Source organism: Henckelia pumila, chromosome 1 (assembly GCF_033568475.1).
Source record: "Henckelia pumila isolate YLH828 chromosome 1, ASM3356847v2, whole genome shotgun sequence".
NCBI lineage: Eukaryota > Viridiplantae > Streptophyta > Magnoliopsida > Lamiales > Gesneriaceae > Henckelia > Henckelia pumila.
Genome location: NC_133120.1, coordinates 115,882,082 through 115,900,152, shown reverse-complemented (window position 1 = coordinate 115,900,152; position 18,071 = coordinate 115,882,082). Strand labels below are relative to the sequence as shown.

Here is an 18,071-nt window from a genome sequence, read left to right as displayed (position 1 = left end):
ATGCCTGAGTGTGGTATTCTGTAGTACGTGTTCTTCAAAATAAGTATAATTTGTCCTGATTGTGGTATTCTGTTTAGTACAATGTAGTACATTGTCCACACGTTTTCCATTTTGGTGTTGGTGCATCGTCAAAATGGTAGTACCAAGTATATTGCTCTGTAGTACATCAGCTTCCAAATGAAGTATAATAGTGCCACTGAATTCGGATTCAGGAAAATTTATTTTGACTTTAAAATGTGCAGAAATGGTTTCTGTGCACATTGGTGAAATCGTTTCATCAATCGGAGTCACGATGAATTTTATATTAATTTCTGAACGAGCAGGGCTTTGCTTGTCGGGCCCCAGCTTATGATTAATGGGCCCTAAGGTGTTAGTGGCCTGCATTATAAATAAGTTATTTCAGTACAGAAATAAAACACAACAGGTCATAATTTTTGAGACAGGATTTTCGAAACCCTAGCCTCCTCTCAAAAGATTTCGGCCGAACCCCCTCCCTCTCTGTCTGAGAAATTCCGGTCTGTGATTTTGAATTGCAGTCAGGAATAACGAATCAAATTCGTGTATTCTCTTCGCAGAAAACTTCTGATAGATTTTCTAGTGCAATCTATCAGAGGGATTAAACCTCTGTTCGTGGACCTGATTGAAGGCGTTCATCGGTTCCAGGGAGAGACAACAAGAGCAGAATTGTTCTGTTGGTGTCCATTAATCTCGTTGCGAGATTTGAGGTAAAATTTATTTAAATTGTTATTTGAATTTTACACACACACAATAATTCAATCGTTGAACGGTTGATACCCACACCATGGAATCGTTCCATGAGAAAAATTTTTAAACTTCCGCTGCACCGGGTATCAATCGTAATTGGTCTGGGAACTTGCCAGTTTTCCAACACTAGCCCTTGCAAATAAAGTACAATAATGCCTGAATGTGGTATAAGCATTGGTTAAATGTGGTACATCGTCCATAAATGTTTTCCATTGTGGTGCTGGTGCATTGGCAAAAAAATAGTACAAACTTTATTGATATGTAGTACTAGCCCTTGCAAATAAAGTACAATAATGCCTGAGTGTGGTATAAGAATTGGATAAATGTGGTACATCGTCCATAAATGTTTTCCATTGTGGTGCTGGTGCATTGGCAAAAAAACAGTACAAACTTTATTGATATGTAGTACTAGCCCTTGCAAATAAAGTACAATAATGCCTGAGTGTGGTATAAGAATTGGATAAATGTGGTACATCGTCCGTAAATATTTTCCATTGTGGTGCTGGTGCATTGTAAAAATAGCAGTACAAACTTTATTGATATGTAGTACAAGACCTTGCAAATAAAGTACAATAATGCCTGAGTGTGGTATTCTGTAGTACGTGTTCTTCAAAATAAGTATAATTTGTCCTGATTGTGGTATTCTGTTTAGTACAATGTAGTACATTGTCCACACGTTTTCCATTTTGGTGTTGGTGCATCGTCAAAATGGTAGTACCAAGTATATTGCTCTGTAGTACATCAGCTTCCAAATGAAGTATAATAGTGCCTATTTGCAGTATAAGTTACATAGATAAGTAGTACACTATGTAGCAAATGAAATATAAAGCGTTCTTATATCCATGATACAGTACCAACTTCATCAACATTACCAAATAGAATATCAACTTCACCAAAACTACCAAATACACTACCAACTTCACCAACACAGTTATGCATTCGATCAATACACCAAAAATAATTGTGGTATAATAAGCACCAATATGTGCTACATATTCATTACATTTAACATGCAAACAACAAAAGGTATATCAAGACATATGATTACCCAAAATATATAATCTATAGCGTATGAGTGCTGACAAAAATAGCCTTATCTAGCAACTATATTTCTTCTTTGCATGTCTTGTGATTGTAACAAAAAAATAGCCCATCTACATAATATATCGCTTTTTTGCATGTTCTGTGATTCTGACCAACAAAAATAGCCCATCCACATACTATATTGCTTCCTTGCATTTTCTACGGTTATGCCCTGGTTTGTGACACCGTGCGCACTTGGTAACACGTTTCTTTACTTGAGACGGGAATCTTTGTGTCCTTCTACGTCCTGGCTGCGATCGGACATCCGGAGGTCTAATTATATCACCATTAGAATGTGGTAAATCAGCATTGAAATCAAATGTAGGGATTGGATTGACAACTGCCGCATAAGCTCTCCGATAATTTTCAACTTTGTAGCAAGAGTCACAAAAGTCATATATTGACAAACCCTTTGACTCAATAGCAGCACAAGCATGGTTACAAGGGATCCCATTAATTTTCCAGATTCTACATGAGCAACTCCAGTTTTCCAGATCCACTGCACAACTTTTATCACCATCCAAAATCTCAAAAAGCAATGAACTAGACCTATCAACCTTCAAATTTCGAGATTTAGTGTAGTTTTGTAACAAACTACTTTCTGGCTTAGGAGATAGGATTCCAACCATTAGGAGAGACGACTCTCGTCTTTTATTCATCATGCTCATTATTTGTAACCGTATTGTATCAATCATGGATACAATTGGCAAATACCTTGCGGGTTTAACCCAACTATTCCAACATTCTGCTTGATTGTTGTTGATTATGCCCCATCTTTTTCCAGAAAATAAGCAATTTGCCCAATTCTCGGGTTCTGAATTTTTAATAAATTCTTCTGCAAGAGGCATTGACTGGATTATACTAGTAATATGAACAATAAACTCACTTTCAGTTGCCGCGTATGCTGCTTTGTGGAATATAGATTCCCAATACTTTTTGTTGTGCAATGGATACTTCTTCAAAATCTAAAATTTAAATAAAACAATATTAAAAATCTCGCATACAAAAAATATTATTTAAAATAAAATGAACTATTATAGCACTTACCCGCGTACGAAAATTATCCACCAAGTGTCGTAGACAATATGCATGGTGACTACCGGCGAATATATTGGGGATTGCCTTAACAAGACCACTATGTCTATCAGAAAAAAAAGTGAACTGTGAGAAAACTACACAATTTTGCATTGTCAAGACTCCCCTCAGTTTCAAACAGAACCATTCCCAGTTAGCATCATTCTCAGCCTCCACAACCGCAAATGCTAAAGTGAATAGGTCATCATTAGCATCTTTTGTCACAGCACTTAGTATGCAACCTTTGAATTTATTTTTTATATGTGTTCCATCTAAAAAAATCAACGGTCTGCATCCCTTAACAAATCCAACAATACATGCATGTAAAGATATAAAAAGTCGTCGAAATTTGTTCATTTCATCAACCTCACAATCAGCCCAACTACCAGGATTTGTTTGTTTCAAAGCATCACAATACCACCTCAATTTATCAAAACATCCTTTCTCTGTCCCATAAAGTTGATGCATTGCTATTTCTTTCCCCATCCATGCTGTATGGTACTTCAATTCAACGCCATATTCCCTATGAATATCTCTTACAATTGCGGACGGTCGGTATGATGGTTCTCCTCTCAATTTATCTTTAATGATATTCGCCACCCAAACAGAATCAGCCTTTGGATGGCCTATGCTCCGAAGATTTGCCTCTTCACATACGTGTTGAAGACAACATTTTCTAATTCCAAACGTTCCATCTGCCTTATATTTGGATGCATATATTTTCCATGAACAACCACTGACATTACAAACAATGAATACCTTTTGTTGGTCATTTTTCTTATACACGAACGATCTCATGGTAGCAATAGCATAGTTTTTAAGAACCTTTCGAAACTCATCAGCATTTTTAAAATTTTGCCCCTCTCCACGAATCAAATGACTCCAAGCATCAATGGAGTTACTTTGTAGAACCATTTCATATTGAGATGCACTCGAAGAACCATTATCCGCATCAAACTCATTCCTTAATTAAAGAAAAACAACAATAAAATATTTTAGTAAATCACTTGAAATACCAACATCCATATCTTAAATAAAATGTACTTACTAACTGTATGAATAAATTAAAGGTAAATTGAAATATTTATTTCTATCGTTCGGGTGTAGCACAACTAAAAACAGAGAAAGACATGAATTACCTCAGAATATTCTTGTCACTTGAAATAATTTCTTCTTTTCGGATTGCTATCATGTCAATGATGTTTACTTTCATGTACACAAACAATCGGATCATATTACTAACATCTTGATCTTCATTCAATGTCACATATAACTTTCGGTGAGGTGCAAGATATTGTAAGAAGGTTGAAGAAGGATTGATTTGATCACATTTTTTGCCAAGTTGCAAATACATCTGCATTAGACTCATATCCTCCTCTATTGTAAAGATAAACAAATTCTTACTGTAAGAACAACTTCCTAGCAGCATCATACCACCTTCACTATTGACTCCACTATCTTCAGACAAAAAAAAAAGTGATATGTAAGCTCAACATTTGTCTAGTTTCAAAAAAAAATTTACTTTGGGGATTTTCTCAAACCTACTGGAAAATGAAATTTACTTTGGGATTTTCTCAAACTTACTTGAAAATTAACAATGACAATCATCCATTTAATATAGTTTTAAAATCAATAACATTACCAAATTCAAAACAGTAACGAACACAAGAATGAAAAATATACAAATAAAATCAAGATCAAAATAATGTAACACAAATTGCATTAAAAAATAGGACAAAGGCGACAAACAAAAAAGAAAAGCCCACTTCCTCGTTTTTTTAAGTTCGGATCTCTTGTTCCTGTCGTCGCCCCTTGCAAAACTTTTCAAAAGCTGTCGCAGGCCAGTGGTTCTTACGCCCCATGGGTTTTGCTATGGTTTCCTACATTGAGGAGAATAAATGGTTATGGCTTCTCTTCCGTTGGTAGGCTTCAGCGATGAGATGGATGGATGAGTTTTCTGGTTAGGGCTCGATGCATTAGAGATTGGGGGAGGAAGATGACGAAGTGAGAGAAAGAGAATACAACCGATACAATATTTACATATAATAATGAATAAATAAAAAAAAGGGAACAAAAAGCTAAAAAAAGTCAATAGGAAGTTAAAAATAAATTTTGTAATGTATTAGGAAGTCAAAACTAAATTTGTCTGACATTGGTACTGAATCAAAAATTAACTTTTGAATTGAGGATTTAACTCCAAGTCCCCCTTGTTAATCTATCAATTTATTTATTTTTATTACAATACATTACTCATCTATATATTATTCATCTAATAATCCTTACCAAACATAAATATAACTTATTCTATCCAATTTCGCATTATTCATGTTATATTATTTATTTATTCATATATTAATTATTTATTTTACATCAATCAAATCATTGAATTAAAATTATCATATTATTATACTAACAGGGGTGTATTCAATTCAAAATTTTAATGACTTTCAGTGACTTTTAAAATGACAGACTTTTATGCAGTTTGACAGATTTTTATTTTTTATAGAATGCTATAGAATTGTAAACAGAATTCTACGGATTTTTGCAGAGTTTTTGGCAGACTTTCATAGACATATGTTTAATAGATTTTATAACTTGAACGACATTGAAAATATCGATAGTTAAAATATATACAAACAAATACAAAAGTTTTAAAATTATAGTATTATGGTGAAAATAATATATTTACCTATCATAATATATTTATTTTTCTGTAGTATCATTTAATGTCATTAATATGAAATTAGTTGTATAATTTATGTATTAAAATAAAAAATTAATTCCAAAATTCCAACCAGCAAAATTCAAAAAATTGAATTTTTTGGTGTTTTTAAAAATTTTGAATTTCAAATTATAAAAATTAATTAATCAAAATTTTATAAATATTTTTTAAATGGGCTAAAAATTAGAAAATTTTGAAGAGAAAATGTGTTTATAGAAATGTGATTTGAATTAGGAAAGATAGAAATATGTAGAAATATTATTTGAAAGAGGAGAGAGAATAAATGAATAATTAGAAGTCCATTCAAATCTTGAGGATGAATCAAAGACAAATCTTGACATTTTAGCATTGTACGTTATGTTTTTATGTTTGTACTTCAATGACTTTCATGGAGTCATTAAAAATCCATTGAAAATTTGAATACCTTTATACTTTTATGAAGTTTTTAAAAGTCAATGTTGAATACACATGACTTTTAAAAACTCCACGGAAGTTAATTTTGGATGGCAAACACTTGTATGAAACCGTTGCATTACCAGTGCAACGGATCTTAATCTGGGTCGGAACTAACCCGCCACCTGCCTGCTCTTACCCATATTCTAATCCCAATTTGTCGACCAAATTATGCTGCGAACTCCATCGCTCTTCAGCAGAGAAGCCATCAAACACTACCTCCCCATCTTGACTCGCTGCCATTCTTCGAATTCAATAAGAAACTCGCCGCAAACATCGAAGAACTAAAACTTATCAGGTGAGAATTTTGTGACAATCGACATATCGCAAGCTCAAAATGCCATTTTTCTTTCTTTTTTTTTTTTTTTTTCTAAACCAAAATAAATCTGATATGAATCATTTTTTTAAAATTTTGTTTATGCATTTATTTTCGTGTGAGCATTTAGATTGTTTTTTTTATCTTCTTCTGTCTTCCACCCTGTAAGGTTAGTTTTCCCAAGAATCCATGTTCTCGAAATCCTGGGTTTCGAAATTTTTGGTTTTATTTTGGTGAAAAGCGATGGATTTAGTTCAGGTCTTGGAGGAGAAGATGGTGTTAAATTTAATCTTTATCATATCAGGATCTTTTCACCGTGTAAATTTTTTTGTTGAATGGTTTATACTGTATCTCCCAGAGTACTTTGTTCAAAACTTTTGTTGTTTGACAAGACGCAGAATCCATATTCTCATTTGCATTGCAGTGGCTTCCCTTTTTATTTTCTGACCGTGGGATCATACATGTCTCTCTTTTATGCATTGTAGGTTTCTATGAGAGCTATGCCTTACCCCATCAGCACAGCACGACCAAGGCTGTTGAAGATGAACTTGAAAAGGTGAGACCACTTTTTCAATGGCAATTGATATGGTTTAACGTAATTCTTGAAGTCGAGAGACTGATCTTTGCGATGGTTGCTTGTATATATGTTTATTTGATTAAAAAGTATTATTTGTTAGGTTAAAGATATTAGTTTTCACGATAAAAGTATTACGTTTTATGTCAAAAAATATTGTGGAAAATATCATTTTCGTAATATATACTTATGTGATTGAAAAGTATTTGTTTTAATGTCAAAAGTATTAGTTTTTACTATGTTCAAAAGTATTAATTTGTAACTTGTGTTTATTTGAATGAAATTATTATTTTTTAGATAAAAAATATTAAATTCTCAAAAAATGCCCAAGTATTAATTTTTAATAATGTTTATTTGATTAAAATTATTAATTTTTTGTCACAAGTTCATGAAATGCATCAAAACCTTCATAAGATGATTGGCATTTCCTCTCCATAAAAACCTTTGAAAAATTGAAAATATCTCAATGTTATAATTAAAGGTTATGAGACAAGTAATTTGATAACTAGCGTAATTCCATTAACTAATTCTTCAGATTTGGTTATGAAAATTTAAGTATTTAACTTTTCAATAATAAAATTATGTCTAAAAAGTATGCAAATTGAGACAAATAGCTTCGGTCAAATATAAATTTAAAAAAAAACACCTTCATTTATTAAAATAGACACTATTTTCGGTTAAAATTTCCTCTTTCAGATAAAAAAACCTTATATTAAATCGATGTCAGTAAAAAAATTATCAATGTGTGTGTGTATATATATATATATATATTATGTTTTTAATATATATGTATAAGTATAGATTAATCAAATCATATATGATCCATGATGTCTTGTACGTGTGATAATTTAACATAAAAAATATTACTTTTTTTGTGAAAAATATTATTTTTTTGGTCAAAAGTATTAATTTTGTGTGTGTTATTTTATAACGTTTGCTAATTTGACATAAGGTATTACTTTTGCTGTGAAAACTATTAGTTTTTATAATAAACATATTATTTTTTATGTGAAAAATATTAGTTCAAACGTATGCAAATTAGACATAATAAGTATTAGTTTTTATGATAAAAATATTGCTTCTTTGGTCAAAATTATTATTTTTTATGTTAAAAATATTACTTCTAATATATGTAATTTGACATAAAAAAGTATTATTTGATGTCAAATAAAAATACATTAAAATTAATACTTCAGACTAAAAAAATAATACTTTTAACATAAAGACTAATACTTTAGATCAAAAAATAATATTTTTTATTTCAAATAAAAATACGTTAGAAGTAATGCTTTTGACATAAACACCAACACTTTTAGCATAAAAAATAATATTTTTGATCATAAAATTATATTTTATGTCATTTCCAAAAACTTAAATGTCAAATAATCATATATTAAAAATTAATACTTTTTACATAAAAATTAATACTGTTGCCATAAAAAATAATACTTTTGATATAAAAACTAATATTTAATACCGTTTACTAAAATATTATTTTTTTAATATCAAATAAGCATATATTATATTTAATACCATTTACTAAAATATTATTTTTTTAATGTCAAATAAGCATATATTACAAAGTAATACTTTTGATATAAAAACTAATACTTTTAGCATAAAAATTAATACTTTTTACAAAACATTAATATTATTTATTTCAAATTAGTTGCTCAAGTATTGCTTGACATACAAAAAAAAACCACTCTCACAGTACATAGGACATGTTCCCTCCTCATTCTTAAACTCCATGAATAAACCAACACGTAAAAATTTTGCATCGGCATTTTCAATGTACGCGAATGATCCTGACAGCAAATGCATTTGGTCAATGAGAAACTCATGCATCTTCTCATATTAATCCTTCACATCAGGAAGCATCACAATTGCTAAATGTCATCTTGCCTCAAAATTCGTCACCTCCTTACGCTCAAGAATCCACTTATGATCGTCACTTCTCTTGGCAAACTTAACTATGAGATATCGCAAGACACTCTTCCTATGCTTCATGATCTCCCAAACTCCTCTACACAGCCAAAGACAATAAGTGGACAATAACACGATGGATTCAATTTTCATTCTTTTAAGAAATTAACTAACATATCCTTCACATAAAAAAACATATACATGTATATGTTCTAGCAAGCACCACGTGCCGATGATCTATCACATTATTTAAAAAATGGTACTACTGGATACCTTGGCATTCTTCAGTAAAATTACCTTGGCATTGAACTTGGAATTGAGAAGAATACTTGATGATTTCATATCTCTATGGATCATTTGTGGGTTGCAAACCTCATGTAAGTATTCCAATCCTCTGGTTAGTGATAAAAAGAGTTTGATAAAGCTATGAAACCAGAGAAAAATATAAAAAGTTCACTTAAAAAATGGATACCTTGCAACATCAAGCGCATCTTTCATTCCAATCCAAAATGTTTGAGTACTTTATTTCTATTGTTGTCAATAAGCTGAAGATGAAATTCAATATATTAACAGAATAAAAGAGATTATGATCATAAAATGCGTTAAACTTACACATGAGAGCGCCCATGGGGCTGCCCATGACTTCATTTGGGAGATTCAAAATGTAGTCTGGTATCGAAGCACCAACCAGAAACTGGGCAACCTCGTTACTGAAATTGTTGTAATTATGAGTAAGCAATCTGTAAGTCTCAGCTGTGTACCGATGATCAATTTCTTGTAAATACGCTTCAAATACATTCTTGAGCACATGAGTAAATCCAAGATCAACTACTTTAAGAGGAGTCCCATAAGGTGGTGTTCCCACTGGAGCATTTTGTATGCCTCTACCAAAATAGTATTGATTGCCATAGACCACAATTCCAGTATGCCTACACAAGCAAAAGGAACGAGACTTTAATGTAACACCAGCCTAAAATGCTGATAACAAAAGAAGCCAGAATCAATGTGCATCAAAGCAACCAAAGTAACAGATACATAATCCAACATGCAAATTGTTGAGAATCACGTTCAAAGTCAAGGAAATCACATTCTGAATCTTTAGGATATTTATTTGATTGTATATTTTGTAATTACAGAATATTGTATAGCTGTATATTCTTTTTTCCTTATTTTTTTTTTGCCTTAGTTATAGGTTGTACTGAATCTCTAATAAAAGGGTTGGAATATCAATAAAAGAATTATTCCTGCATAATCTAAATGGTATCAAAGCCAACGTAATTGGTCTCTGTTCTTCACAAATTCACTTGTTTTTTTTTTCTGCCTAGCCATGTCTGAAGAAGCTATTGTCAATACCAAACCTAATATATCCAAACCTCCAACTGAATCACTCTCTCACTCTGTCCAAATAACTACAATTCGACTCAATGGGAACAATTTTTTCAAATGGTCTCAGTCAGTTAGAATGTACATTAGGGGGAGAGGAAAGATCGGGTATTTAACCAGTGACATTTCAAAGCCCAAAAAGACTGATGTTGGTCACACAGTTTGGGATGCTGAAAACTCCATGATAATGGCTTGGTTGGTGAATTCCATGGAGGAGGAAATTAGCGCAAATTACATGTGTTATCCTACTGTCAAAGATCTTTGGGATAATGTCACTTTGATGTATTCAGATCTTGGAAATCAGTCCCAAACATACGAAATACAACTCAAACTGATGGAAGTGTGTCAAGGTGAGAATTCTATCACTAAATATTTCAATATTCTCAAAGGTTTATGGCAGGATCTTGACTTATTCAATGATGACTATGAGTGAAAAAACGCGGATGATTGTAAACACTTTAAGACGAAGGAGGAGAATTCGAGAATTTTCCAATTTTTGGCTGGCCTCAACATCGAATTTGATGAAGTTCGGGGCCGGATCTTAGGACGTCATCCTCTTCCCTCACTTAGCGAAGTTTTTTCTAAAGTTCGACGGGAAGAAAGCAGAAGAACCGTCATGCTTGGCAAGAAAATACCCGCTGAACCAGTTGAAAATTCAGCCTTATTGGGGACTGCTGCCGCTGCCTATCGTACACCTCATAATCAGCGTCGTCAAAACGACAAACCAAAGATTTGGTGCGATGTTTGTGACAAACCACGACATACTCATGAAACTTGCTGGAAATTGCATGGAAAACCAGCTGATTGGAAACCTAAGGAGTGGAGAAATCATAAACAAAATGATTTGAATAATGTCCCAACTAGAGCACATTTTGCAGGGAATCCAAATTTGAGTGAAGAGCAGATTGAGCAATTACTAAAGCTGCTGAAATCTACGTCATCTACCCCTGGTATCCTTGTAGCATCCGTGGCCCAAATAGGTCGAACTTTGTGTGCATACTCTTCTTCTTTACGTGCATCTTGGATCATAGATTCGGGTGCCTCTCATCATATGACTAATTTGTCACATTTATTTATGTCTTATGAACCTTTTTCTGGAAATAAGAAAGACCGAATTGCAGATGGAAGCTTATCTTCCATTGCTGGCCAAGGTTCAATTCGTTTGTCCGAAAAAATAATCTTGAAACCTGTTTTGCACGTTCCAAGACTCACTTGCAATCTTTTATCAGTTAGTCGTCTATCTCAAGATTCTAATTGTCGGGTTATTTTTGGTGTCTCTCATTGTGAATTTCAGGATTTGAACACGGGGATGATGATTGGCAGTGCTAAGATGATGGAAGATCTCTACTATTTCGACGACAACCGCTCTAGGAATAAACAAGCTCAGGGTTTCATTGGTAGTGTCCATTCAAATCCTGTTCATGATCAAATAATGCTTTGACATAATAGACTAGGACATCTTAGTTTTTTCTATTTAAAATATTTATTTCCAGATTTATTTGAGAGAATAGATTGTAACTCATTGGTCTGTGAAACTTGCTTATTGGCTAAGAGTCATCGTAATTTTTACAAAAGCAAACCATATTGTGCTTCAAAGCCATTTCACCTAATACACAGTGATGTTTGGGGTCCTTCTAAGATCACCACTTTAATGGGAAAAAATGGTTTGTGACATTCATTGATGATCATACACGACTATGCTGGGTCTATTTAATAAAATCGAAAAATGAGGTTGCAAAACTTTTTAAAGATTTTTACTCTTTGATTGAAACACAATTTCAAACTAAAATAAGTATTTTTCGAAGTGACAATGGAACAGAATTTTTTAATGAATGTTTAGGAGATTTCTTTAAACAAAAGGGCATTGTACACCAATCAACTTGTAGGGATACCCCTCAACAAAATGGAATTGCTGAACGTAAAAATAGACATTTACTTGAAGTAACTACGACTCTCATGTTTCATACGAGTGTCCCTATTTATCTTTGGGGGGATGCAATCTTGACAAGTTGTTATTTGATTAATAGAATGCCCAGTAGAATTTTGAACTATGGCACTCCGTTGCAAATTCTTACAACATCATTTCCAAAAACAAGTCTCATCAATAATCTCCCTTTAAAACTTTTTGGGTGCACAGTTTTTGTACATATTCCGTCCTATCTTCGTTCAAAGTTTGATCCACGGGCTGAAAAATGTATTTTTGTTGGATATGCCCCTAATAAAAAAGGTTATAAGTGTTTCAATCCAGTCACAAAAAATTCTTTGTTAGCATGGATATTCAGTTTCTGGAAAAATCTCCTTTTTATACCAAAACCTCTCTTCAGGGGGAGAGTTTGAGTGAAGATCATTTTTGGCAACAAGAACAACCAAAACCAATGATTTTTGTTCCTGAAATAAATCAAGAACTGAATATTATGGATAGTGAAAATTCAGAAAGGTCTAATCTATCTATGCCAAATAATATTGGATCCAACACAGGGGGAGAAATATTACCACCTATGTCCACTGAGCTACGTGTTTACTCTAGACGCAGGTTGAAGTCCACCATTGAGAATCTTCCTGTCAATTCTGAGCATGGTCAATCATCATCACCTAGTTCTTCGGTATCTGGTAGTCCCCTTCTAAACTCAACTCCTTCACCTTTGTGTGACCTTGATGTTCCAATTGCCTTACGTAAAGGAGTTAGAAACTGTCCCAAATATCCTATCGCTAAGCATTTGTCCTATCATAGACTTTCAGAAAAATACAGAGGATTCACAACAAATGTTTCTAACCTGTTTGTACCTAGGACCATACAGGGAGCACTAGGACACTTGGAGTGGAAATCAGCAGTGTATGAAGAAATGAAAGCCCTTAAAAGAAATAATACCTGGGAAATTGTTGATCTACCAAAGGATAAGAAGACAGTAGGGTGTAAGTGGGTTTTCATAATCAAATGTAAACCTGATGGAAGTATTGAGAGATACAAGGCGAGGTTGGTTGCTAAAGGTTTCACACAAACTCATGGAATTGAATACCAGGAAACCTTCGCACATGTTGCAAAGATCAATTCCATTCGAGTACTTCTTTCTCTTGCAGTTCATCTTAACTGGCCGTTGCAACAGTTAGATGTGAAAAATGCATTTTTAAATGGTGATTTAGAGGAAGAAGTTTTTATGGACATACCACCTGGATTTGAAGAAAATTTTGGAAACCTGAAAGTGTGTCGATTAAAAAAGTCACTGTATGGCCTTAAGCAATCTCCTAGGGCCTGGTTTGATAGGTTTGGAAAAGCTGTCAAGTCTCAAGGATATGTCCAAAGTCTAGCTGATCATACTATGTTTTTCAAACACTCAAGAGAAGGGAAAGTGGCAGTGCTGATAGTTTACGTAGATGATATAATCCTGACAGGAGATGATATTCTAGAACTTGCTAGGTTAAAAAAGGCCTTAGCTCTCGAATTTGAAATCAAGGACTTGGGTCCTCTAAATTAATTTCTTGGAATGGAATTTGCAAGATCCAAGAGGAGTATTTTTGTCTCTCAAAGAAAGTACGTTCTTGATTTATTGGGAGAAACTGGCCTACTTGGCTGTAAACCAGCAGAAACTCCCATAAAACCAAATGTGAAGTTTCAACCTGCAAATCTTGAAGAAATGGTTGATAAAGAAAGGTACCAACGCCTAGTTGGGAGGTTGATCTATCTCTCTCATACACGTCCTGATATCGCGTTCGCGGTAAGTATGGTGAATCAATTTATGCACTCACCTAAGCAAGAGCATTTTGATGCTGTATACAGGATATTAAGATACTTAAAGGGGACACCGGGAAAAGGAATTATGTTCGAAGATAGAGGACATCTCCAAGTTGAAGTGTTCACTGATGCAGATTGGGGAGGGAGTGTAACCGATAGAAGATCAACTTCGGGATACTGTACCTTTGTTGGAGGAAATCTTGTGACTTGGCGCAGTAAAAAACAGAATGTGGTGGCCAGAAGTAGCGCTGAAGCTGAGTTCAGAGCAGTAGCTCATGGTATTTGTGAAGTTTTATGGATCAAACAGTTGCTTGTAGAGCTTAAGATTCCTATTCTACTGCCCATAAAGGTTTTTTGTGACAACAAAGCAGCGATAGCAATCGCACACAACCCGGTCCTCCATGATAGAACCAAGAATGTTGAAGTTGACAAACATTTTATCAAGGAAAAGATAGAAAATGGACTCATTATCATGCCATATATTCCTACATCTGAACAAGTAGCGGATATTCTTACAAAAGGCCTACAAAAGAAGCAATTCGACAAGTTACTAAGAAAGCTGGCCATGAACGATATCTTTCTTCCAGCTTGAGGGGGAGTGTTGAGAATCACGTTCAAAGTCAAGGAAATCACATTCTGAATCTTTAGGATATTTATTTGATTGTATATTTTGTAATTACAGAATATTGTATAGCTGTATATTCTCTTTTCCTTATTTATGTTTTTTTTCCTTAGTTATAGGTTGTACTGAATCTCTATAAAGAGGTTGGAATATCAATAAAAGAATTATTCCTGCATAATCTACACAAATATACCACTCCTTTTTCCCTACGTGACCTTACATTAAAAAAGGGAGACAAATCTCATTCTTTTGAAATCACCTATGCAAACAATTATAACCTTAAAACCACCAGCCTAAATTTGATAGTCGGAGAACCTTCTAGCGTAAAAAGTGGGTTATTGTGCTTCAGTCAAAACAAAGCCTTGCGACCTTGCCCTCCTTGTTTAGTATCTATTGAAATTTATTTCACATGCATGTTCATAAAATGAATATGTTCGAGTGGGTATTATGCTTCAGTCAAAAACAAATACTTTCCCTCCTTGTTTGGTATCTGTTGAAATTTATTTCACAAGCCTACTGAGTATATTCCTCAACACAACTCAAATTAGATACCTTAATCATGAACAAGGACACTAAAGAACAAAAACAGAAACAGAGATTACTCCATTAAAATTTAACAATTTGTACACTATACAATGATTAAGGAATTCTAAACATAAGACAAAAGGAAACATCAATATTTAATTGATTGTAATATAAAAGAAACAACATTCATCAACTTTCTACACATTTAAAAAATTAGCAATAAGTTGATGTCAAATGGTAATTTATATGAGAAATAGAGTTCCAAGATACATTGAAATGCTGAAATTCTTTCCACCATTATATTTACTTGTAGATTACGAGTATTTCACAGAAGAAAAATGAGGGTTCGTATGGAATTGAATCAAAATGTTATCCATGCTAGGTGCTTAATATACCATCAGCAATGACATCTTAAGAAATCAGTATTTATACCTGACTTAAATAAATTACCATTGGGAATGAAGAACATAAAAATCATATTGTATACAGTTAAGGGCCCAGAGAAGCAACAGTCAAACCTACATAATCTTAGGTTTGCATTTGAAAACAAAACTTCTATTCAAACGTAAATCTTACCATATGCCTTCAATTGCTTTTCCAAAACAGGTTGTCGATAATTGCCTGGCAAGACCTTGACTTAAGTCATAGACATGCAAGGAAACCTTGTAACTCTCCTGCAACAACACAAAGTCTGGTAAATTGATGTACAAATCACAATTCAACTAATGTTTATTCCTGCTTCTCATGTAACATCAAATTTCTTTTAATGAAAAATAAATAAAGACAAAGAAAGTGTACCTCTGCCATTTCAATTATCCACCAATTGTGAAATATGCTATAGACTAGAAACAAGTAAGGTAACAAACACATGAATCCAATAGTAACCTCATGCACTAAACATCCAGAAATCAAGTTGGGTAGGTTATCATATTCAACATCTGTAAGCATAGCTTCAAACAAATCTAAACCATCCAACCAAAACGCTCTTCATCCGATTACTCCAAGCTCCAAACATGCACAAGAAAAGGATCAACTAGGAAATTAGGGTTTAAGCGACGGCGGGAAGAATGAATCCATAGTCGTACCTTGTGATCAGACTCAAAGGCGAGAACCGGCGATAGGAGTTTGAGGATGATGGCAGCGGCGAGAGGAGAGATCGACGATCGAACTGCAACCCAATTGGATTGGGTTTCCACCAGAATTGAAGAAGAATACATTCTCTCGTCCAAATTGGATTGGGATTCCATGAGAATTAAAGAAAAATTGAAGAAGATTTATGATTTTGTTCGTGTAGAGAAACTCGAGGAATGTGAGTAGGGATGTAACGAAAAAATAATAGCATTGATTTTTAATTTATAAATTTACACTTTACTTATAAAAAATATTGAAAAATCTATAAAAATTAATTTATTAGAATAAATTTAAAAATTTTAATAATAATATTATATTTTTTCAAATATATAATTTAGTTTTTAATTAATTTAATGAATATTTAAATTTATAGTTTAAATATATTAAGCTCGTTTAGGCTCGATAAAAGTTCGAATAAGCTCGTGAGCCATGAATATATTCGTTAAATAAGCTCGGGCTCGGCTCGTTTATAAATGAGCCGAGCTTGAACATTCAAAATCTCGGCTCGGCTCGGCTCGGCTCGTTTACATCCCTAAACGTGAGAATTGAAGAAGATCGGTGATTTTGGCTAAGATCCCAATTATAACTGAACGGATATTTTAGTTGGGTCGGGTCGGATCACCCGTCTCACGGATATAGATCCGTAAAATGGTCTAACAGAAGTGTTACTCATTTTGGATACCTCTGGATTTTCGTAGAGTTTATAAAAGTTTAGATTGAATACCTATTGACTTTTAAACTCCACCAGACTCCGTGAAAGTAATTAAATCTCCCACTTTGAATACACCCACCTAAATAATATTATTCATATTTTATTTTATTCTTAAAAGGACAAAATGGTAATTTTTATATAAAATTTAATCAATAAATTAAATAAACTATTATCTATCAATCAAATCAAATACTATATTAACTATCATTTTTTTATATATTTTATATTACATTATATTACTTATTCATATATTATTTATCATATCACTCGAACCAAACAATACCCCAGATACCTGATCCGAATAGAATAGGGTATAAATGTATTTTTTTGGACTTGATTAAAGAAATATGTAAATGGGTATAGGCATATCGTATATAAGGATGGAAACAGATGTAGTAACATCCTACCAATATCCGATCCGATATCTGATAATATATATTTATATATTTATAATATATATATACATATTAATTATATTAAAAAATTCTAATTTAATTTATTTTTGTTAAATTATGTTGGTTGGATGAAACAATGAAAATAATTCATATAAACGTATTGTTATTTGTGAATAATGATATTGTGATTATTATTTACAATATTTTGTTATTTTTATATAATTTCTAGGTTATCGATTTTCTTTTATCTTTCATTTTTTCTTATTATTCTCTTGAAAATTTTGGTATAAAAATCTGGGAAATAAACATATTTTTTATCAAAATAATTCAAATTTGTAAGAAAAAATGTATTTTCATGAGGTAGATACAATAAATGTAAATGGGTAAGGTGAATATCTGATCCTCCGACGAGATGACTATGGGTATGGATATGAGTATGTATGAGATGAATTTAATAAATAGATATGTAGATGAATTTTATAAACAAGTATAGAGATGAAGACATGATATACTATCCATGTTCGACCCATTGCCCTCCTTGTACAAACCTAACAATTATTCAGGCATTTATCATCTCCTTTTTCGTAGGCGCATATAACGTCCTCGTAATCCCGATATTTAGACCACGTTTGCATCCTCGACAATCAACCACAAACATAC

At 32.9% G+C, this 18,071-nt stretch overlaps 2 protein-coding genes across 6 annotated transcripts; both read right to left on the bottom strand.

Moving 5' to 3' along the window:
* Positions 1 to 1,985: 1,985 nt before the first annotated feature.
* On the bottom strand, positions 1,986 to 9,411 carry LOC140873359 (uncharacterized). Its single transcript, XM_073276465.1, has 8 exons — positions 9,386 to 9,411; positions 9,211 to 9,337; positions 9,088 to 9,092; positions 8,916 to 9,013; positions 8,691 to 8,795; positions 4,062 to 4,380; positions 2,896 to 3,886; positions 1,986 to 2,813 (listed from the first exon to the last, which is right to left on the bottom strand). Exons 1-8 carry the CDS (start codon positions 9,409 to 9,411, stop codon positions 1,986 to 1,988), a joined length of 2,499 nt encoding a protein of 832 aa, XP_073132566.1.
* LOC140874721 (uncharacterized) lies at positions 8,647 to 16,452 on the bottom strand. 5 transcript variants are annotated; one of them, XM_073278087.1, is made up of 6 exons: positions 15,972 to 16,452; positions 15,750 to 15,847; positions 9,526 to 9,842; positions 9,386 to 9,458; positions 9,211 to 9,307; positions 8,647 to 9,013 (listed from the first exon to the last, which is right to left on the bottom strand). In XM_073278087.1, the coding sequence occupies exons 1-4, from the start codon at positions 16,119 to 16,121 to the stop codon at positions 9,451 to 9,453; spliced, it is 573 nt and encodes a 190-aa protein (XP_073134188.1). In that variant the 5' UTR covers positions 16,122 to 16,452; the 3' UTR covers positions 8,647 to 9,013; positions 9,211 to 9,307; positions 9,386 to 9,450. The 5 variants fall into 5 exon arrangements, with proteins under 5 accessions (XP_073134188.1, XP_073134182.1, XP_073134185.1 ...); XM_073278081.1 differs by having other exon boundaries at positions 16,259 to 16,452; XM_073278084.1 differs by having other exon boundaries at positions 9,211 to 9,285; positions 16,259 to 16,452.
* Between the last annotated feature and the right edge of the window lie 1,619 nt (positions 16,453 to 18,071).